Source organism: Folsomia candida, unplaced genomic scaffold (assembly GCF_002217175.1).
Source record: "Folsomia candida strain VU population unplaced genomic scaffold, ASM221717v1 Fcan01_Sc033, whole genome shotgun sequence".
In the NCBI taxonomy this organism is placed as follows: Eukaryota; Metazoa; Arthropoda; class Collembola; order Entomobryomorpha; family Isotomidae; genus Folsomia; species Folsomia candida.
In genome coordinates, this window is record NW_019091225.1 from 173,717 (window position 1) to 195,769 (window position 22,053).

The 22,053-nt window shown below is 39.2% G+C and overlaps 3 protein-coding genes across 3 annotated transcripts; all 3 read right to left on the reverse strand.

The window, feature by feature from the left end:
- Nucleotides 1-2: 2 nt before the first annotated feature.
- On the reverse strand, nt 3-8,917 carry LOC118439301. The gene is made up of 11 exons (XM_035860501.1): nt 8,078-8,917; nt 7,068-7,375; nt 6,932-7,000; nt 6,711-6,845; nt 6,561-6,636; nt 6,353-6,482; nt 6,210-6,288; nt 5,398-5,667; nt 5,226-5,337; nt 771-849; nt 3-698 (listed from the first exon to the last, which is right to left on the reverse strand). The coding sequence occupies exons 1-11, from the start codon at nt 8,285-8,287 to the stop codon at nt 43-45; spliced, it is 2,124 nt and encodes a 707-aa protein (XP_035716394.1). The 5' UTR covers nt 8,288-8,917; the 3' UTR covers nt 3-42.
- A 185-nt stretch (nt 8,918-9,102) lies between these two features.
- On the reverse strand, nt 9,103-11,678 carry LOC110860540. The gene is made up of 5 exons (XM_022109600.2): nt 11,232-11,678; nt 10,835-10,959; nt 10,592-10,778; nt 10,196-10,525; nt 9,103-9,489 (listed from the first exon to the last, which is right to left on the reverse strand). Exons 1-5 carry the CDS (start codon nt 11,641-11,643, stop codon nt 9,185-9,187), a joined length of 1,359 nt encoding a protein of 452 aa, XP_021965292.1. The 5' UTR covers nt 11,644-11,678; the 3' UTR covers nt 9,103-9,184.
- Nucleotides 11,679-12,886: 1,208 nt separating this feature from the next.
- On the reverse strand, nt 12,887-14,823 carry LOC110860596. The gene is made up of 3 exons (XM_022109660.2): nt 14,640-14,823; nt 13,544-14,402; nt 12,887-13,225 (listed from the first exon to the last, which is right to left on the reverse strand). The coding sequence occupies exons 1-2, from the start codon at nt 14,700-14,702 to the stop codon at nt 13,965-13,967; spliced, it is 501 nt and encodes a 166-aa protein (XP_021965352.1). The 5' UTR covers nt 14,703-14,823; the 3' UTR covers nt 12,887-13,225; nt 13,544-13,964.
- Between the last annotated feature and the right edge of the window lie 7,230 nt (nt 14,824-22,053).

A 22,053-nucleotide genomic window follows, 5' to 3' on the forward strand; every position in this document is an offset into this window, starting at 1 on the left:
CACGATAAATATTTATGCATGAATTTTAATAATTTTAAATTTTTACATCCAAGTCATATCTGACGAATCGTTGTTAGTAAATCGTCCATCAGGATGATTTAAATTTTTGTCCAAATTAATGTCATCCTGTGACTTTGACCTTTTCCGAATGTCGCCATGATTCACTCCCAGCAAGTGGTCACCACCACCACCAGGAAGAGCATAATTTCTGCCAAGATCCACCCAATTTTCCGTGTACAAATTCGTCCTGCCATGATTTTGAGAAATCCCACAAGCGTCCACGCTCATGCTTCTCTTTGTCTTCACACTCCCCTCCGGCGGGGGAGGGCCTCCCTCTTTCGACAACCCGGGTAAAAACGACATTGCTCTCAGGAAGGAGTGCGAAGCTGTAAACTGCTCATTGAAAGATGGCGAAATGATGAAGACTGGTTTTTCCGTGGTGGCATTATTGTCGTCACACGGCGTCGTCGGCGTCTCATCAGGTTGGATCACTTCGTTTCGCAGCATTTTCAGAAAGGATTTCAATAAAACGTTGAAAGTCATGGTGCTCCACTTTTTGCTGTAAAGATTTGCAATTCTCTCCTCCATCTGCATTTTGTCGTCGCGTGGAGGAATCGTCTTTTTAAATTCGGACATTTTCCTGGAGGCAGCAAGTCTCGTGACGATCCCGATCATTGTCAAGACGGGGACGGCGATCACTGGAGGAAGAAACACAATGGTGATAAAAATGTGGAATTATTTATTAAAATTTGCGAAATTATCATATGTACCAATTATTGTGGGGTCAATAAAGCAATGATCAGAGACATCTGTAGCGTGCGTCTCAATATCTTTCGCTGATGTAGAATTCTAAAGGGGAATTAGCAAATTAGCATTTTTTTTGCAAATATCAGTGTTTCGTTTTTTACGGGTTTGCTACATTTCCTGCATTGCAAAGCAAGAGATGCAAGAAATGCGAGGTGTAAGAGACTGTAAGAAAGTGCGAGAGTGCCTTGCAGTTCGTAGTGAGCGTTTCATAGTCATGTTTTTCGTAGTTTTTGTTTCATAGTACATGCGTTTCATAGTTGTTTTTTACATCGTCATTTGTCAGTGTTTATAGTCATGCACTACATAGTCAATTTTTTACATAATGGAAATGTTACATAGTTAGTGGGAATGTTACATAGGATATGTTTAAATTAGTCACAATCTTTCATAGCCCCTTAAAATTTCGAAGGCATTAATTGAGCACAATTTAGAGTAAAGGAGGCTTCCGGGTCATTTTTGATCCAATCGAAGCATCTTCATCGTATGTTGTAAAGGTTTAATAACTCTTTATTGATTTCGAAGATTAACGTTTTCACGGTTGGCTCAAATCACTCCAGAGGAAGGCAAAAACCCAAGTGCCAATACATATCTTACATGAAATGCAAAATATCAATTTCAAATTTGCCATAAAGTTTTATCTTCTGACTTATTTAAATTTTGTTATTTTAACTTTTGGTATGTTGTGTAATTATTATATCTACTTTAATCATGCCTGGGAGCGTGGTTGTGGTTATCAAAATATCACCCTAGGCTTTAGAATCTGAGAGACATCACACTAAACGCCTAATTATTTAGTATATGCTTTACTGTAGTACATGAATATCAAAGATTCTTTCGAATATTATCATGGAAAAAATAATCTAGAAAATAATTCTAGAAAATAATAATTCTGGCTGTTGGTCGTAAAACAATATCCCTGGTCGTAATTTTAAAGAATTTTTGAACAGTTGCTAAGAAATTGTGTATTGTTTAGAGGAATAATTTCCCGTAATTCTCCAACTTTTGTAAATAATGACCTTTGGTGGGGACAAATTTAGAGGCAGAAACCGTACATTTTCTCCGTAATTTTAGAATTTTGTCTCAGTTTAAAATTTACTGGCCACATGCAGCAGCCATTAGAAGTCAATGCGGTTGTATTGTCTCAAAAGATGATCATTAATGCTAATAATGAGAGGAAAAGAGCATTTCGTCCGGATACATGGAAGGATCAAGTCACAAAACAGCGTCGTGCGCGTGGAGCACCTTATATATCGCGTAATAACACTCCATGACCTGGGAAAATTGCTCCAGTGGTACAAAAAAATATTCCTCCGATATTTTAATCATACTCGACTTTAATCATGGCAATATTTAGGGAAAGCCTTGCAATGCCGAGTGTTTCTATCCTGGCTGCTTGATTCCACTACCTGAGAAAATCAAACTCTTTAGAACGTATTATTCTATGGGATCGTACAACTCCCAGCGATCTTTTCTCCTTGCTTTGATAGAACGAGAAATGGTGAATAATTCGAACAACTTAAGGTGAGTTGTAGAATCGTCTACACCAAATATCTCATTGACCATCACTTATTTATGCATCTCGGAATGTTTAGCTATTTTCTACCCGTTAACGGAGCCCGTATTCGAGTTTGCAAGAAAACTTTCATTGACATGTTCAAAGTCACAGACTCCGTAATACAGAATCTGCAGAACAAAAGCAAACAAGGACAAATTATCATAGTTGACGGGAGAGGGAGGCATGAAAACCATCCAGTTACAGAAGATTATGTGTTAACTTTAATTGAGGAGCATATCGATTCATTTCCAAAGCAAGAGAATCATTACAGTAGGGCTCGCCAAGGCCAGTTTTATCTAAGTCCTGACCTAAATGTGGATCGAATGTTCAGACTCTTTGTTGAAGAAAACCCTGCTGTGCCTAATATTGAGAAGAAAGAGACCATCTATCGAAGAGTGTTCAAGCGATCTGGGCTAACTATAGGAGAGCCAAGGACAGACACATGTAAAACCTGCGACCTGCTGAACGTTAGGATCCGTAACAGTGCAACAGCACGATTGCGAGTTTTAGCACAAGATGAGCAACATATTCATCACACAACTTGGGAAATGGCGAAAAATGCAATGGACGAAGATATGAGAACTGCTCGTGACGATCCGACCTACGTTGTCCTTTGTGGTGACATGCAGCAGGTAGATCATTTTCAACATCAGTTTCTCGCTGGTAACTTTTTATAATGATGAATCTGTGTAGGTTTTGTTTTCACCAACGCTCACACACGGAGAAATGTTCTATAAACGACAGTTCAGCACATATAATTACTGCATTTTTAATGGAGCTACTAGTGTCGGAGCAATGTATGTGTGGAACGAGTCAATTGGGAATCGTGGTTCAGATGAAGTAGCGTCATGTCTCCTTCTTTATGTGGAACAGAACTATAATCAGTTGGAGAACGGTCAACAAAGAACTCTCGTCTTTTGGTCAGATAGATGCAGAGGGCAGACAAACAACTTTATGATGATCTGTTTATTTCAATTGCTGATTGCACGACGGATTTTCTCCAGAATTGAACAAAAATTTCTTGTCACTGGACATTCATACCTGCCTCGTGATCAACTTTTTGGCTTAATTGAAAAAGAAAAGAAAAAATCTATCGTTATTGTTCCAACCCAATGGATCGATGTTTTGCGATCTACTAAAATTCCAGGATCAACGCCATTTATTGTTCGCGAAATGAATCAGAATGACCTTATCAGCCTCGAACCCTTGCTAGCTTTAATTCCGCGACCTAATACTTTGCAAATTAGTTCGTATTCTTGGTACATTTTGGATGCTGCCACACCTCATCTCATTCTTTGCAAGCCAAATTTCAACCCAGGATCATTAGGCACTTGGGAAATTTTACGACAAGGAGGCCGCGGACGAATTGTCAATCGACCTGTATGGACCTCTAACGCTATTCAAAACTTGGAATTAAACCGGAAATACGTTGCCCCTCTGCCAATTACAAGAGCCAAATATGACGATTTAATGAGCATGATGGAGCTCGTTGCACCGGAGTTTAGGGAATTTTATCAGAACCTTATTTTTCATTAAGTCGCTTATGTTATCCTTATATCAAAATTGCAGTTGTTTATTTCTTGGTATTAAAAATGCTTCTTATTGCATGTTGGATGCATGATTAATCATACTTTGTCCGCTCAATAATATTTAGAACAATTTGACAAACCATCAATGAAAAAAATATAAAGTACCGCCCATGTCCTGCAATAATTTCTTAGCAACTGCTTAAAAATTATTTAAAATGACGACCAGGGATATTGTTTTACGACCAACAGCCAGAATTCTAAAAAATAATTCATAGAAAACAATGTCGCAATCCATATTGGACACTATGTAACAGTGGTATCAATACTATGTAGTGAAATCACTATTAACGTTATTCACTATGAAAGAGACTGTACTATTTAAGTAACGACTATTTAAGGTACCACAAGAGATTGAATATTTCATTTTTTTCTGGACTTAGCAACATGATTTTTTGAGAAAATTGTGTAATTTGCCTGAGTCAAGCAATGAAGTATGGCTCAGTATAGCAACAAGGGCATTGGGGTATTTTTAAGAGCTCCCCGAGATCGAGGGGGTGGACTTTGAAGTAACAATGGCTGTTATTTGGAATCATTATATGTTTCTGCAGGGCGTATAATCGGTTTGTGGGATCATTTGTGTCAGAAAATAAGATTTTAACTATTTTTGTCCTCGAAAACATGAAATAAAAGAAGGATCAAAAATAGAAAATGCTATTTCGAAAAGTATGGAAGACAATATGGAAATGAGACCCATTATGCTCCCCGTGTAAAACTATTTCGCACGATATGGGAGTCGTCGCACATTTGTGCTCAGAATGGTTTTGACGCTAGGACGTTTTAAAAAAATTTCATCATGTTCGACTATTTTGGCTATAAATACATAAGTATAAGTAACAGAAAAAGGTGACATTTACCAAAATTTAGAGTACTGTATTTTTTACAAAATTTGTATTTGAACCAAATTCCCACCTACTATAGTTTCTGAGAAAATTACAATCAAAGTGGGTGGTAAAATTCCTTGCCAACTCTCTTGTGGTACCTTAAAGACATACTATGTAAAAGCCGACTATGAAAAAACAAACTATGAAAAGCCTTTGCTATGAAAACGAAACTATGAAAAGAATGACTATGAAAGAATGACTATGAACTGCATGGCACCGATATGTATAGCCAGGCGCTAAGTAAAGTATAGCGACTGGGCGTAGTTTCCTGCGCCTTGCATATCTTGCAGGTCAAAATAGCTGCAAGAAACCACTTTTTTCATGCTATTTCGTGCAAATGGTTATTTGCACCGGAAACACGGAAATATCTTGTTAATTTTTTTTCATTCTCACCTCAATTTCCAGGGTCGAATTTAAATCATTTTTTGGTCTCGAACCAAAACCAGGACGAAAACCGGAGCCCAGATTAAAATTTCCTAAGCAATACTCATAATTCATGCCGTTCCTGGAACATTTTTTTGAATTAATCAATCATAAATTGATTTAATTAATTAATTAATCGTACCAGGGCACGATGAAAAACAGGTTTTCGATATGTATCACAGCATAGTAGAGCTGGGTGAGAACGGGAAGTTCCAGCGTGTCGAATTCGGGCAGGAAAAAGATGGAGATAAAAACAGAGACGAATATTTTCTGGGCAGCGAGACCGTAACGTTCCTTCGAAAACAGTTTGGTGAACAGGATAGAGTGGAAGATCATGAAAATGACAGGAATCGCTATGGACCAGCTTTTCGCGGTGGCGATGACCAACGCCAGCGCAGCACTGCGACCGATGCTAAAATAAATTCGCCAAAAATATTAAGAAATTTTCTCAAATTCGCATACAAGCCAGAGTTGAGTCCGTCGGGAATATTTTCTGATAAATCTGAACCGAGTCCGAATTTTTCGGCTAAAAAAATTTCCAAACGGTTTCCGAATAGCTCGGTTCAGAAAAAATGCTCGGAATGTTGACTATTAACTCGACTTTTATTTAACTTTGCCTAACATGCACATGGTGAACTCAAGGCAATTTTGCCGTTTTGTCTCTATCGTGAAGATGAGAATGAGACGGACCAACGAACGGACAGACATAACGGTTCCATAAGTTCTGACTCGGCTTAAAAAGTTAGGAATTTGCAACAAATAAATAATCTCGAATGTGATCAGGGATCTTAGGAGCATGGGATCTTCAAATAAAATATTTTATGTTCACACATTGCTTCGCACGCTATCGGCGTTAAACTTCTTCATTTATCAATTTTCTTTGATACTTTATCCGATAATCGGATAACCGACTCAACTCTGGGCATACTATTTTTAGGGGAAGAAAGGACATACTATAAAAATACCCACGACGACATATTCATCAATTTCCACCAAATGGTTTTGTAACATCCACTCGGTGCAATTACAGGGCCTGATAAAATAGTCAGAGATCAAGTCTTGTGAAATATGTAAAGTCTGTCCTTAATTGCTCCCACCTTTCCGAATGTCCCACTGCACACTGACAGAAACTCGGACAAAGTCCACAAACGAAAAGAGCAGCGTTATAATTCCCAATATTTGGTTTTCATCCGAGTACACGAGCAGAACGTAGAGTTGGACGATGCACTAAAAAACATAAAGAACACTTTCATACGTAATTTCGAAATGCAAATTTGATTGGCGTGATGATAATTATTTTGACACCTGAGGAGCATTTTCCAGCGCAGCTTGGAGAAAGTCCAACTTCACGAGGAGATCGTAACCCCAGTGCGTATTGGGTCTTAATAAATCAGTATTTAATAAATATGAATACAGAGTAAAACTAGAATGTAAAATTCTGAATATTTTACTTACAAAGCCATCTTCATATACTTTTTGGGCTGTCGGTAGGCTCTCACGCCAAAAATGAAGGCTTTCGCGTACCAGGCCAGAGAAATATAGCGGAGGACAAATGTGCCAAATATATACTTCAAGAGGCGTTTTATTGACCTTAAGACAAAAAAATGGTTAGAGTTTTAAAAAATATTTGAAAGTACACAAATTTGGCAATCTTTAAAATTCAAATGTCACCCAACCTTTTCACCGTTCTTGACTCGTTATCTCGACTCGCTTGATCCTTGTAGCAGACGGATCTCAACATGCCCCTGATACGCAAATTGGTCAATAATTAACTAATTGTATTACATACTTAATTATTTCTCCTTGATTTACCCCCAACATCCAGAACAAGACACGCAAAGCATGTGGCACGTGCCGCAATGGAAGTCCAACTTGGAATGAAACTGTTCCATCGTCGTCTCCCTGCTGGACGTTTGCGCCGTCGTCGCGGTCGTCGACGTGGCCAAGGTGCTCTCCTTGTCGTCACATTCACTCACCCGTTCCGCTGCTGGTTTCCGGTGATGCGGTTTCGGGAGTTTGCAGTACCCTTGTGTTTCATCTTGGAGGTACACGTTCGTGAAGATGATTGTTGGGAGGAGGACGGGAATCGCGGTCACGACGGCGATCGTCCAACGTCCCTTCTACATATTTACAAGTAGATGTATCATTTAAGATGAAAAAATGCTCGAAATGCTGACTATTTCCTCTTAACTTTGCCCAAAACGTACACGGTGAAAATTTCAAGTCATCTATCGTGTAGATGGGACAGATGGACGAATGGACATAACGGTTCCATAAGCCTTGAATCGGCTCAAAAAGTTAGGCATTTACAACTTTAACAAATACAGAATCTCAAATGAGAAATATTTGCCCGTTAGGAATCGTCAATCTTCAAATAAAATATATATATTCGTACATTTTTTCGCATGCTATCGTCGTTAAAATCGACATTTCGAAATTTTATCACTCTAAAAACATAAAATCCCTTCTTGTATTATGTATGTAGGGCTCGATAGCTCATGCCGAAAATCATCAAAATCGGCACATTTGTAACCATTTCTCGGTTCCGGGAACTTATTTTAAAATTATGGACGACAAATTTTTAGAGCAAGTTGCAAATTTAAAAAAACATACACTCCAGATTTTGACCGTTTTTGAAGATCTCAAATTAAAGAAGCCTTCAGAAAAATTGGAACTCATCGAAACTGCATCGCCATTTTATTAATTGACTAACTACAAATTTGTCGTCCAGAATTTCAAAATAAATTCCCAGAGCGGAGAAACGATTAAAAATGTGCTGATTTTGGCGATGAGTCATCAAGTCTTACGTTCGCCATACATACCTGGATGGACAATCCGATCGAGATAATATCCGTCACGACGGACAGCACACTGACGACGACGTCGAAAATGACCTCAAAAATGTATTTAGTCAGCACACGCCTCTTGAACTTTTTGACTGCACGTCCTCTCGCCCAACAACAATTTTCCTCTCCACACCCACCACCACCACTCCCATCTTCCGTTTCCTTGCAACTATTACAGTAGGTCATGCCGATTAGTGGTGGATGATTAGGTTAAGAAATTAACCAGCATGGCGATCGAAAGCGATCGAAGGATGGATTGGTGTTATTAAAAGCGTAGAATTTCTATCAATTAGCAAACTACGACTAACTTTTGGTCGAAATTTTCCAGTCGTTCGTCATAATTATTACGTTGCTCATGAGGGAAAGTCGTTTTTAGAGTTATCATCTTCCATGTAGTTCTGATAAGGGATGCATTAGCAAGATTTTCATGTATTTGGTTACAAGATAAATAGCTGAGAATGGACATGTTTTTGTGCGTCTGTCGCAGGACTATTAAATAATGCATTAAAAATGGACCATATGGCTTATTATTTGTGTTAAGGTCATGATAACCTTGTCTTCTAAAAAGCGTATCAATTCAGTATTTACATATTGTGACGGTGAAAGTTTGGTGGTGCAAAATTATTGAAACGAATTGAATTATGAATGGCGCTTAACAAATCATGGACTTATTGTAATTAAAATTATGCAAATGTTGTGTCGCATTATTCACTTGCAGTTTTTGCAAAAAAAATTGTCAGTATAATTACTTCAATTGAAAAAAGAAGACTAAAATTTCTGATATTTCTTAACAAATTTTGTCTTACATATGTATTTATAGTCAATGTATTTAGTCAATGTATTTAAAAATTATTATGAAAATAGCATTTCATGCAAATTTTTAGATTAAAAAATGTAATTTGCATATACTCCTTAATTATAAGTTTTTTAAATAAATAACTACGCACCAAGCATGCCACGAGAATGGAAATATCTGTTTACTTTTTAGGCCCACTTCATAATTAAATTCCGATATTGGTGTTTTAATTAAGCATTTACTTTTCCATAATTTTTACAAAATTCACATTTTTTCATGCCTTTAAATTAGGGCTCTCCCGATTCAGGATTTCTTTCCGGTTCACATTGAATCCTGGCGTCGCCCGAAAAACCGGGCAAGCATTCGCAGGAAGATCTCCTTTCTTGAACGCGACACTCCGCGTTGCGCCCACACCTCCGCGATTTGCACGGGTCGACGCACTCCTTACCGGAAGTGGAGGTAGCGTTTACTCTGATGCAGGTCATGTCGTCGGGACAGTCGGTATTACTGCCGCACTTCACTGCAGGCGTGGAGGATGGAGTTGTGGTCGCACTTTCTGCTTTATCAGAATTATTTTGTCCAGGTTCAGCGCCTGAATATGATTTATAGGAAAAATTTGATGTTTAAAAAAATATTGAAGATTACGTGATGGAAAACAATTTTCAGGTGCGAGTAACCACTTGCAAGAAATAACGGGAATAAAGTGGTTTCTTGTAGCTATTTTGACCTGCAAGAAATGCAAGGCGCAAGAAACTAGGCCCCCCGCGCTATACTTCATACGGCTGGGCGGCGCATATTTTGTGCACTTTCTTGCAATTTCTTGCACCTCGCATTTCTTTTATCGCTTGCATTGCAGTTCAAGAAATTTAGCAAACTCGCAAGTAGTGTTGCCAGTGAGGTGAGTTGAGGTGAGGTGAGGCGAGTTTTCTGAACAACTCACCTCACCTCATATTTAAGTGAGGTGAGTTGGGCTTGTGAACAACTCACCTCAACTCACCTCATCCTCACTTTAAGTGAGGTGAGGTGAGGTGAGTTGTGAGTTTTGGTGATCTCAACCCACCCCAACCCATATGCTGACTACACACGCTTCAACTCGTGAGTTGCCTCACAACTCACCTCACCTCACCTCACCACAATCTGAGCTAACTCATTTACAAGTGAGGTGAGGATTGGCCCAACTCACCTCACCTCAAACTCACAACTCATGTGAGTTGAGGTGAGTTATCCTCACCTCACCGGCAACACTACTCGCAAGAAACGAAACACTGCGTACACGGAAAATCTGTAATTATATTTACCTTGGACAGAATTGAAACACTGAATCGTTTCGTCGCCCACCCACTCCTTCGGACAGTAACAGACGGGTCGGTGGTCCTCAACTTTGCACTTGGCATTAATTCCGCACCCATGCGCCGAGTGGACGCATGGACTGCGGCACTGTCGGTCGACAAAACATGACATCGTTTTAGGACAATCGGTATGGGCTTCACATTTAATTGAGCATTTGACGTTTGGTTCCCCTTGAAAGTCGGGGAGACATTGGCACACTTCTGCCCCATCGACAAGATCACAGTACGCGTTTTCGCCGCAAGGTTTTTTGCACTTGTTTTGAAAATTGGATGGCTCGTCTGAAAAAATTGAATCGTTAAATAACTGACTAGATTTTTGTGGGTCGGATTACTGAAAAAAAGTACCAGCTTGGTAATTAGCAAAGGATGACAGCACCCTGTATTCTACACTGCGGACGTACGACCCATGTCTCGCCGTGCAAACGTAGGTTCCCTCCGGGGTCTCAACTTTGTTGATGTCAACGGTAAATCCAGCCTTGGGGTCGTAACTGATAGCATCCGGAGTTTTTACTTTGACGCGTTGAAGGGCTCCCTGAAAAAATCTGTTTCAAAATTTTTTCATAACGTCCATGAATTTGTTTTGCATACCTCTTCCGATTTGTCTAGACTGACGTCGGCATCCGGACGAGAAACTTTGCACGGGATGAGAATCTTGGTGTCATTCTTGGGCAGGATAATATTTCGTCCGGTCGTCGAAGTGAAGAGATTTTCACCTGTAATGTTCATACATACTTAGTTGAAATTTTTTATCATTTTCTGCAGAAATTTGGCACGATTTTTCGCAGAAAAATTGTATGCAGAAAACTATCCAGGATTGTGCACATGCACAGAAATTTTCTGCACGATCAGGTACAAAAATTTATGCAAAGTAAAATATGCATCGAGCTTTTGTCGATTAGTGTAGAATTCGACCCTGTGATTTCTACCAATTTTAAAAATTCTGAATTTCTGCCAAAAAAACATGAATTTATATTCTTCCTCTTACCGGGAACATAAATATAGAAAAACGTCCTGGTATCGATATACTCGGCCGGAGTGCACTGATATCTTCCCGTGTGATACTCCTTCAACGGTTTGATGACAATCGTGGACATGTACTCGGACGTGGTCTCGCCGCGATTGTTATTTCTCGAGTATTTATTCGCCACGGTGTAGGCTGGGATTCCATCCCCCGTGTAAAACCACTGCACCGGATAGCTCGCGGTACAGTCGAGCCTCAGATTCTCCACATTTTCAATCGTCGTCTCCAAATTGGTGTCTATCCGGTTCCACGGTCGAAGTCGGGAGGAGTTGGCCTCAATCTGGTAAATCCGGGCGACGGGGAGATCAAATTCCGTGTCGGAGAGGACAACCCGTCCCATGCAGAGGACACCCAAGAAATATGAGAATGACTTCATCGCGACGATAAGAGTCTTTGAGTGAGCAAATTTCGTGCATATTCGCTAATTTTATACGACAAATTTCCATCATGTTTTACGATTGTGTGACTCGGTAAAAAAAATATGTGAGAGATCTCAGTACGAGGAGCTCATTAGAATACTTGTACTTTAGCGATATGTATCCCGTGTTAATGTGGTGGGGATGACTCACTTTTTGGCCGTAAAAAGTATCAATAACAACAATTAATGCGATTCCAAACACGTCTCGGCTTCATCACTGTCCCAATTGTGAGAAGAAGAATGGTGGTTGATTCATTTATGTTCTTGGGAATATAATTCTGAAAAAAAGTTGACTAGATGAAGATACATTATTTATAAGACAAATTTCGTATGCGAGATTGGACGAGAAGGACGATCAATGCATGTGCGAAATATAATATTTTTTAAAGTGCAGGTGAGATATGAGGTAAAGGTGACAAGTTATTATTTAACCAGCGTCTCGTCCAATGTGTATGGATTGTATACCTGGTTATGCAAAATTAGGTAGCAATAGTTAACTGCGTCATCAAGGATAATAATTATTGTTTGCAAATCTATTTATTGCAGTGTGCATAATATGTTGAGTTAATACATATGTATTCATGTTGGTCGTCAGTCAGTCCAGTCGTCGAGTATGTATAATATGCAAACAGAGGTTAAAGTTGCAAATTGAAGAGTTTTTTGTACTCGAAAGTTTTTTGCAAACATGAATTTTACTGGAAATCGGATAATTGTAATGCAAAAACTTTGTGCTATCGCTATGATTGCGAAATATTTGCATGGATAAATTTATCGTTAAAGTATAAAAAAGTGCATTTACATATGTTGTAAATCGTGGTTGTGATTTCGATTTCATTTGGTTTTATGCGTTGACATGCCGAAAAGTTGCTGGATGCTGTATTGTACAGGTAGTTGCACGGTTTTAGAGCGATGTCGAATTAACGTAACGAAATCATGAGTTTTGTGGCCTCACATGACAATGACAATGGAGAGGAATTGTTGAAATGCCAATTTTTCCTTCATTTAACCCCGTACATGTGAATACGAGTGTCCTTTTGACCTTCGTTTTGACCACACAACAGACTGCTGAGCGATCGGTGTAATAATAGCCACCTTTGAAACTAACTAACTACTGACAACATAGCGTGTCCGTCCGTTCCGTTCAACCTCTCTGGAAATAGATCGCATATGCGAAATAAACATTTTGTTAACTTTAGAAGCATCTGCGATACAAGACAATTTATTAAATTCGTGCGTTACAAGACTGATTTTGCAAATTTTGCAACATTTTCTGAGAATGATGCAATTATGGGCCTGAAACTTGAGATGACGATGTTGTTGTCCCGTTTTTCTTGCCATTTATCCAACCCTTGACCTTCTTTTTTAACTTTTCTGCCCCCTTCTGGATCCCTGCTGCCCCCTCCTTGAACCCTTCCTTGATCCCTTCCGCAGCTTTCTTTAGGCCATTCTTAATCTTGTTCATAAATCCTCCTGGTTTCTTCGTACCGCTCGGAGACTTTTCGGTGGCCGGAGCTTCAGTTCCCTCTCCTTGAGCACTGGTCTGTTAGATAGGAGTCAAATTTTAGACAATTCAAACACCACCCAATTTTGCAGTGTTTCGTGAGTGAGTTACATTTTTTGCACTGCAAAGCAAACAACGCAAGAAATGCGAGGTGCAAGAAACTGGGATAAAGCGCAAGAAATATGCGCCATCCAGCCACGCGCCGTATGAAATACAGCGACGGGGCATAGTTTCTTGCGCCTTGCATTTCTTGCAGGTCAAGATATCCGCACGAAACCACTTTCTTCCCGATATTTCTAGTAAGTGGCTACTCCCCCCGAAACACTGTTATTTACAACGTAGGAATTACTAACTTACCGTGTCCAGGTTGGCGAACGCCACGACTAAAGCAAACAAGAGAAAAATAGCAATCTTCATTTTACCGATTTTGAAGCTCGTCTCAACAAACTCTTTGAGCAAGATGAATAAACTGAAAAACAAAATTGGCCCTAATTTTATAACATACCATGCGTGACACTTTTTGGGGTTCAGTTTCATACTCAAAAGCGGAATTGCGTCAAATTAGGAGTTAAATAAATTAACAATTGAATTATGTAGTTTCATGTTGCATGTTTCCCAATAAGAGAGAAACATTTCAATGCCAATTTCATGGAACAAGTTCTTTTATTAAAAGTTTTAGATCTACGTTAGATTAGAATTTAGATTTTTAACGTATTAAAAGTATTTATGTATGTACAAATAATTTGTGCTTTTGTCGTGTGGTCAAATGGAGCGTTCTTTAAGTTGCTGCTGCTGCTGCCGTGGCGTTATTGTTGTCCGCTGTGATTGTCGTCGTCGCATTGGTCAAGGCTGGTTGGACTTCGTTCTTAATGCTTTGCACGGCACCGCTCACGGCATCCTTAACTTTTTCCATCCCCTCGGACAGCGTTTTTCGGGCGGACTCCGTCTTCTCACTGACCACACTTTTCACCGTGTCCATCTGTTCGGATATCGTCTTTCTGGCGGATTCTGTCTTGTTGCTGACCACACTTGCGAAATTCTTGCCAGCCTCTTCCAAATTTTTTGCAGCAGTTTTCGCAGCCGATGAGACGGATGAGACGGCGTTGTCAAACCAGCTTGTGCCTTGACCTTGTGGCTGGGACGACGCGGGTTCGGGTTCTGGCTCGGCTGCCGTCATTGGAGTTGCTAGAGCTTCCTGGGCAGGTGTGCTGCTCACCTGGGGAAATTGGAAAAGTGTGGTGATTAATAGGATTTTTTAGGAAAAATTAGTGGCCGCGGAAGCCGTGGGGACATTAACATTGGAGGATGGGGGAGGGAGGATAACGTGGGCAGATGATAAGGACACCGAATAATCGTGGGGACATTTTGCCGCGCTTCCGCTGCCACTCGTCTAGATGATGCCGTCAAACTATTTTAAATAATCGACGATCTTTCCAAACTTTTGAAAACGCACCTGCAGGGCGACAACAACAGCCAAAATTCCCCATGCCAAAAATACTTTTGTAAAGTTTTCCATCACGAAATGAAATGAAATTAGTTTGCTCACACCTGTTGCTTCTGACTGCACTGCTCGAATAATTTTATGGATTCTCAAACGAAACGAACAGCGCAAAGTCACAAACGATATTGAAACAATGAATTGTCATGTATTCACCAAAAGTATGAAGGATCATTTCCTGGCATCATGATCTAAAAAAACTTAAAAGTCTGACGTATGCACAAAGCTTTATTTTCGGTAGAATAAGAGTGGTTCATCATCATCATGACAAAAACTAGGTACACGCTACGGATCAGTCTAGAGAGTTCTGAAAAAAGGAAGGAAGGAAGAGCGCATAATGGAGTGGTGGTTTGGTTGTGGTAATTGAGCGGAAGTGGATACTTTAGGGGTAAAAAATCATTACAATTAAATGTGCATTTTTAGACGTGATACATATACGATGCATGCGTAGCGTACATTTTGTTTTGTTTAGTCTCGCATTGAAAGTTTAATGAGTAAACAGCAATAATGGTTTAATGGGACTTGAATTTAAGGTACGTTTAAATTAAACGGTTTAATTGGTCTTCGCACTAATCAAAACTGTCAAAAAATGGCACATTATTAGATAAATTCTGCGTATAGATAAATGAATCCGGTGGAAATTGGACATTGTAAAAATGATACGTTTAATTGGTCTTCGTACCAAAAAAGTGTCACAATTTTAGATAAATTCTGCGTATATGTAAATGACGCCTGTGGAAAAACCTTACATAATTTGATGTCTAAATTGTCCATGTGCATGGATGACTTGGCCACAATGTACATAAACCAAACCACATGTAGCTGGATAGCGTCCACAAATGGATGCATACAAACAGTGGCCGCGGAAGCCGTGGGGACATTAACATTGTAGGATAGGGGAAGGGCGGGGTTTACATAACATGGACAGATGATGGGGACATCAAATAACCTTGGGGACATTGTCCCTCTGTCCCCTCTATAGCTTCCGCGGACACTGCACACATAGATCAATGAATGTATCTCTTACTCAGGTATGTAGTACAAATCACTCTTCCCCTCAATCATGCCTTCTCCGAGAGAAAAAAGAAACCAAGCAATCTCAGGGAAAAGAAAGCGAAGGCAACTTTTTTATACTTTCTTTTTCTCCCCAAACTCCAAAGCAGATTCATTCCGTTCTTGATGCATCTGTTCTTCAAATTGAAAAGAAACTAGTCAGGCTTCTTCCTATTTATTATCTGGGAAATTGAGCAGATGTCTCATGTCTCAAAACAAACCAACATTTTACATTGGTTGGACTCGAACCAACCAAACCAACCGACACGAACGAACGAACGACAACTGACTGAATGAAGGCCTGAATCCAATCCAAACTTGGCAAAAAGAAAGTAATAAAGCAAAAACGAAACCTTTTCTCAATTTAATTTAACATGGCATAAAATAAAGTTGTCGATGCTTTTAACTCGTGAATGAAAAGTCAATTTTAGAATTCAATTAATGATATAAATAAATAAATGAATGAGAGAAATTCGTTCATTAAAATTTCTAGCAACACGAGCATCGGTTTTGTTTTAATTCAAGAAATGTCATTAATTAATTAATTAACAATTTAGCAGAGCAAGCTCGACTTTCACTTTCTCTTTCGTCCTCGTTCTCCTCCCTGGACGAGGAAGTAAGACGAGAAGAAATTAAATTTTGCAAGGATTTATACATCGTAATCCTGACAGATGAGGAGATTAGTAGGCAGAACAAAGTTGAGAGCACACGTAGCTAGGTACGTAACAAATGGAGAGATTGTTTGTTCCTGGACATGAAATCAGATCAGTTGGTTAATCCCGATATATTATGGAATGAAGGATGGGTAGAGAGATGATGATGGCATGGATGGTTGGCAGGATGGAGATGTCATCAATCTCATCTCAAATTAAGACGACGACGGGATAACAAGCACAACACGCAAGAATAACATCTTTCAAACAATCAAAGCAAAGCAAAGCAAAGGAGCGATCATGTTTACAAGTCTGTGAGAAATCCAATTAAACAAGTTGGCCAATTCTCTCAGGAGTGGAAAACTATATGTATCATCCAATATTATCTTGCACGCATGCACATGTCGCAAATAATTAATTCCATCTTCTCGAATCCCTTATGAAATGGCAGGGGTGGGCAAAATACTTTGTCAAAATATTTAAAACATTTGAGCTTCGTTTTGGATTTCCAGGATTGGATTTTGGATTTTCGTTTGGATTTCCAAGGCCGGTTACACCCACAGAAAGACGGAAATCCGCATGGAGAAGATAATAGTAGTGCGAAAAATGTAGGTTTTGTGAAGAAATTAACTTTATATCGTTATCAAAATACTTTATTTTTAAAAAATCATGAAAATAATATATTTTGGCAGCAATAATTAATTCATTCATTTATAAAACCTGCGTTTTCGTAAGACTGCTGTCTTCCCCACATACATTTTCGTCCTTTTGTGGGTGTAAGAGTGCAAAAATCCAAGCCCTGCCCTGGGAAGGACAGAACTCAAAATCCTCTCTTTTAATCACGTATTTTGCCCACCTCTGGAAATAGAAACGTTCCGTTATGAGGTTCACGACCCGTGGGTGCGTTGTTCAGTCAACCTTCAACTACTTTGAAGAAAATAATATGGAGGCTAGCTAACTAACAAACCAGGAGGAGGAGGAGGACGACGAGGCGAAATCTGGACCCTAGTCATTTCCCGAAAGAGAGGAAGAATGTGTTCAAGCCATAAAATTTTAATCCCTTTCTTATGTCATCTCCTCCTTTAAGACAAGAAGACCTCTGCTTTCTGCCTGAAACAAAGTTTGCTTCCAGAGAGGAGACCAGGAAACAGAGGACAACTTTGCCATGACCCAGGAAAAGGCAGAGACCGTCGACCTTTCTCACTGCCAATTAAGCATTTCAAGATTTAACGAACCGCCCACCTCACAAAGGAGAAAGTCACAATTCACCAGGGATTTTCTTGTCACAGCCACTCAGCCGCTGTCCAAGACCACCACCACCACCACGGAAAACTAAATCAGAACTGGTTCAAAGGAGAGAGAAAGTCCACCTGTGACCAAGCCCGATGGACGGTAGACGGACCTCGGCACAAATAAATCACCAGAATGGACCACCATCACCATCATTTCCCATTTCCTTGCAGAGAGAAAGATGTGTTTACTTTTTTATATTCCATGAATTTTTGACCTAAATGTTTTGACCAAATTAAAATTAACACCGTTTTCTTGCACAACTTTCTCCCGAAAGAGGACCATGCCTGCCTACGGCTTTACGTATAATTTTGCTTTATGCACGTATGTGTGAGTGTGAAATGGATGTGATCAAAGCCTCGCTGACTGAGAGCCGAGTTATCTTTGCAATGTTTAACTTTCATTAGCTTTTAGGAGGACGAGGAGAAGGTTGGAGCCATTGCGAAATGAAGGCTACGCACTAATAGCCACTTACTCCTTCAGTTTGGCACACACACACTTTCTCCTTTTTGACACGACTCTTGGTTTTTGGACGTAAAAGCTTCATAATCTTCTTAACTTTCGAGCAGTTCCACGTCGAGAGAGCGTGAATGACGCTTGTTTGCCACCATATACATAATACGGAATGTATGTACGAGAGGATGACAGCCAGGCTAAAATATTTGCTTACTTTTACAGCCTTTTCTTCCTGAATGAATAAAAGCTGACTGGTGGTGGTGGCCACTTGTACTTACTCTCCTGCTTTTTTTGCTGCTGTTACTTTCTCCGAGATTTTTTTTTCTAAGCCGAAAAAAGAAAAGTGAAAGGAGACAAGCAGAGCAGCCAGCATTTGGAACGTCGGGGGGAAAAGTGTTTCTATTTTTGACGGACATTGCCATTCACTTTTGACATTATTTCGACGAGGTGGTGGTGGTGGGAGATAAAGTGCCATTGACTATTTATTCGACTCTCACTCTTCTTTCCCACCCAGCGTGCCAAACAAAAAGATTGGCACTTGCCATCCCCATGAAAAAATGGGTAGGGTGACGTAGAGAGAGCTTAATATATAATAATAATGTCTAATTTTAGCTGGGCGGACAATTACCTCGTCGAGAGAGATGAAATGGATGGATGGATTGGCCATTTCTGTGTTATTGGCTATTTTAGATATCTGCCCATTTTTGGGGGAAAGGTAGGTAGGTTTTTATGTAGGTGACAATTCTTTTTTTGGCAAACGTACCTTTTTCGCAGCTACCACACTTATTATCTTCTCCGCTTGTTGGTGAGTCAGGCAATATTGTTGGCACACATCCAACGGCATAGTACATGACGCCCATGTAGAAAAAGAACACGACACCGAACATAGTTGCGAAAAAGTCTGTGGGGTAAAATTTGTAAGAGAGATTAACTTTTTATAAATTTAATAAAAGTTACACACCTTTGTCTTCATCTTCCATTATTATTATTATTAGTGCAGTTTTTACTAGAAAGAAAAGACAAGAATTTGTGATTCGAAATAAAGATGTAATTGATGATGAAATATTTTTTAAGAAATAATAAATTGTCACATGTAAAACACAATTACTTTACCTTTAGTGTCTAGGTAACTCTCCAATGTTTATGTTCCATGATTCCATTTTACCTGGGAAAGTTTGACAAAATCGAGCAAGAGAATGGAAAATGAGAAAGCATGACCTGTGTGGATGGATATCGTGTTTCCCATTTTATTACGACCTTAATGAATCGAAGTAAAATTCCACCGGGGGATATCCAGCCCTTCACAAATTGTTGGGCGACTTTTACGCCGTTTCACAAATTAAGGAATGGATAGCTTAGAGACCAAAATATGCACAGATTACTAGTTCTTATCTGGTTTTGTGCCCAGAATATTCAAAGTCTGTGTGAAATTTAATGTGCTATAATTACATACAATTAGCTGCATAGTATCAGTTCATGGTCAAAATCTTTTGACGTGTGTGTTAATAAAAATACGTCTATTCAGACAAAAAAAATTCCTACATGCATACTAGTACGTAACTAATTTTACCCTTTCTTATTACATCGCAGAGGTATATTACGATTTTTCCTGATTTTTTATTATTTAGACATGTATTTACATAAGTTCTTAACTTGTCTTAGTTGTACATTACTGATACATTATTAACTAGTATACGTAGAAATTGTTTGCAATGCCAAATATTTTAAAATAAACCCAGTAATACTTCATCCGCCCTTCATAAGCCCGAGCTAGTTATTTGGTGCCTTGCTAATTTCGAAGGCCAATTCAGGCCACCGTGATCAATATATTTTTCAAGGTGTAATTGCAATTAATCACGTTGGATTTTGTTTCTGAAAATTACTAGCTTTCAATGTCATTTTTATCAATCAAAAATATAAAGATTTAGGATATGCAAAGTTACCTTTATTACGTGCATTCACAGCTTCCCGTAAATAAGGAGCATACTCTTATATTATCATTATTATTCTATTCAGAAAACTGATTAGAATTGCTAAATCTTGTAATGAAGTTGTAAACAACACCTTTTTTGTTAAATTTTTACTAATACAAATTTTTTTCAACTGGACAAATGACTATCGTTGTATAATGCTGTTGAATACACAGCATCACTGCCACCACGCACGTACATACAGGCGAGGAAAACACCAACTTTTCCTCTGGTACCTTTGGCCCTGGACGCGTATCCATTTTCCATCCTAACTAAGAGCTTCATTGAGAAGGAGAGAGTGGAATGAATAATTTAGGCGAAGGACATAAATCAATAAAAAGCTGGCTAAAGTGCTGTCCCGTCCCATACGCGAGATGAGGGTGTCTCTCATCCCTCGCAGGATCTAATAAGACCAAGGGAGGATTCAGCGTCTGGAGGAGAACGACAGGAATTATATTTCAAAGTCGGGATGAGCAAAACGCTAATAATTCATAGGTTAAGCTAACCTGTCACTTCATCTCCGGAATGCTATGATGTTTACTTGTTGGGAGGAGGAGGAGGGGCACACAGCAGAAAAGCAGGAACAGGAACAAGCACTACGTAAAGTAGAACGGTGAGTGAGACAGACGCCGAGAAAGCTGGGCAGGCAACTTTCTCCTGCAAAACTACTTTACTTATTCCCCAAAAACCTAGTTTTATATAACTGCCTGAAATTCTGCATGCTTAGGACTCGTTTGCAAAGTACAGTTAAATAAGTAAGTAGGGCATTTTGCAACGTGAAGGATAAAATATTTGTAAAATGGAAAATGCGGAGAAAGTTGGAAAAATAAGTTGCAAAATTTTGAACTTAATGTTGAGAAGTAATATAATTGTTGGATTTTTCTTCGTCCAAATTCCTAAAAATCTTCGAAAACTCAAAAACTATGTCATCGAGTCTGTAAAGCGACAAGTTTGCTAGACTGCGTTAGTTAGACGCCAATTTAAAGATTGCAAACTATTTTTGTATTAAATTTGTCCTCAGATTTAGGCGTAAGATTGTCCCTAGCCGAATTTCGAAAAACAACCAAAACCCATGTTTTCCTTTCTTCTCCGTGTAACAATGTTACAAGAGAAAACGGGAACAAAGACATAAATATCGTCACTCGGAAAAGTATATGGTTCTCTGAATGACGTGAAACAAGTTAATCACACAGCCCGACTATAATTTACGACCTCATATTTTGATAAATTGTTCAAATTTCCGAGTTTTCTCCAACCCACTAAACTTACTCGTGTCGAGTACAAGTTTTTAAAAACAATAATTGTTTCCTGCTCAGATTTCATGCACATAAACTTCTCTCTTTCGTGAATGAATGAAATCCCATCCAGCCAGACATAGGATCCGACCGATAAATGAGCGATAAATGAGCCGTATAATTGGTGGAACGAGTCTCAAATATCAAAAGTACCCGGAAAGCCATTAAAATTAGAGAGGAAAGAAATCAAACGAAATAATTCAGAAATCTCAAAAAATGAGCTGTCACTTGAATTTCAAAACATAGTTTTCAACCTCCAGAACTTGTCCGAATATCGAAAAAGTAAAGAAAAAAGTGCTGTCTCTCAATGTGTAATGTATGAAGTGCAGTTTTGCCACATCCATCCATTCTTCACCCACTGCTTTCGTTCGAGGAGGGGAAAGAAGAAGTGTAGCGGAGCAGTTAGAGGAGAAGTATCGAGTCCACAAATTATGAATTATGACCCTTTCTCTGTAGTTAACCCAGCAATAAATTTTGCATCGGGGTAATTCCTTACCTTCACATCATGTCACGATCTCACACGCTCTTTTTTATGGCGTTTTAGTTCTCTCTCTTCCTCTTTTGGAGGGTGGACTGTATGCGGATATGTGCACCTCGATGGCATAAAGTAAGTAATTTTGTTGACTAGCCCGTTATTAGTTGGCAGCATTAT

Coding starts and splice junctions, on each gene's coding strand:
- LOC118439301 (XM_035860501.1), bottom strand. CDS start 8,287: ATGACCTACTGTAATAGTTGCAAGGAAACGGAAGATGGGAGTGGTGGT. Junction 6,289..6,352: donor GCAGTGGGACATTCGGAAAG/GTGGGAGCAATT, acceptor CTATTTTATCAG/GCCCTGTAATTGCACCGAGT. Junction 5,338..5,397: donor CTGTTTTTCATCGTGCCCTG/GTACGATTAATT, acceptor AAAATGTTCCAG/GAACGGCATGAATTATGAGT.
- LOC110860540 (XM_022109600.2), bottom strand. CDS start 11,643: ATGAAGTCATTCTCATATTTCTTGGGTGTCCTCTGCATGGGACGGGTT. Junction 10,960..11,231: donor TTTCTATATTTATGTTCCCG/GTAAGAGGAAGA, acceptor TGAACATTACAG/GTGAAAATCTCTTCACTTCG. Junction 10,526..10,591: donor CTTTGCTAATTACCAAGCTG/GTACTTTTTTTC, acceptor CAATTTTTTCAG/ACGAGCCATCCAATTTTCAA.
- LOC110860596 (XM_022109660.2), bottom strand. CDS start 14,702: ATGGAAAACTTTACAAAAGTATTTTTGGCATGGGGAATTTTGGCTGTT. Junction 14,403..14,639: donor CTGTTGTTGTCGCCCTGCAG/GTGCGTTTTCAA, acceptor CAATTTCCCCAG/GTGAGCAGCACACCTGCCCA.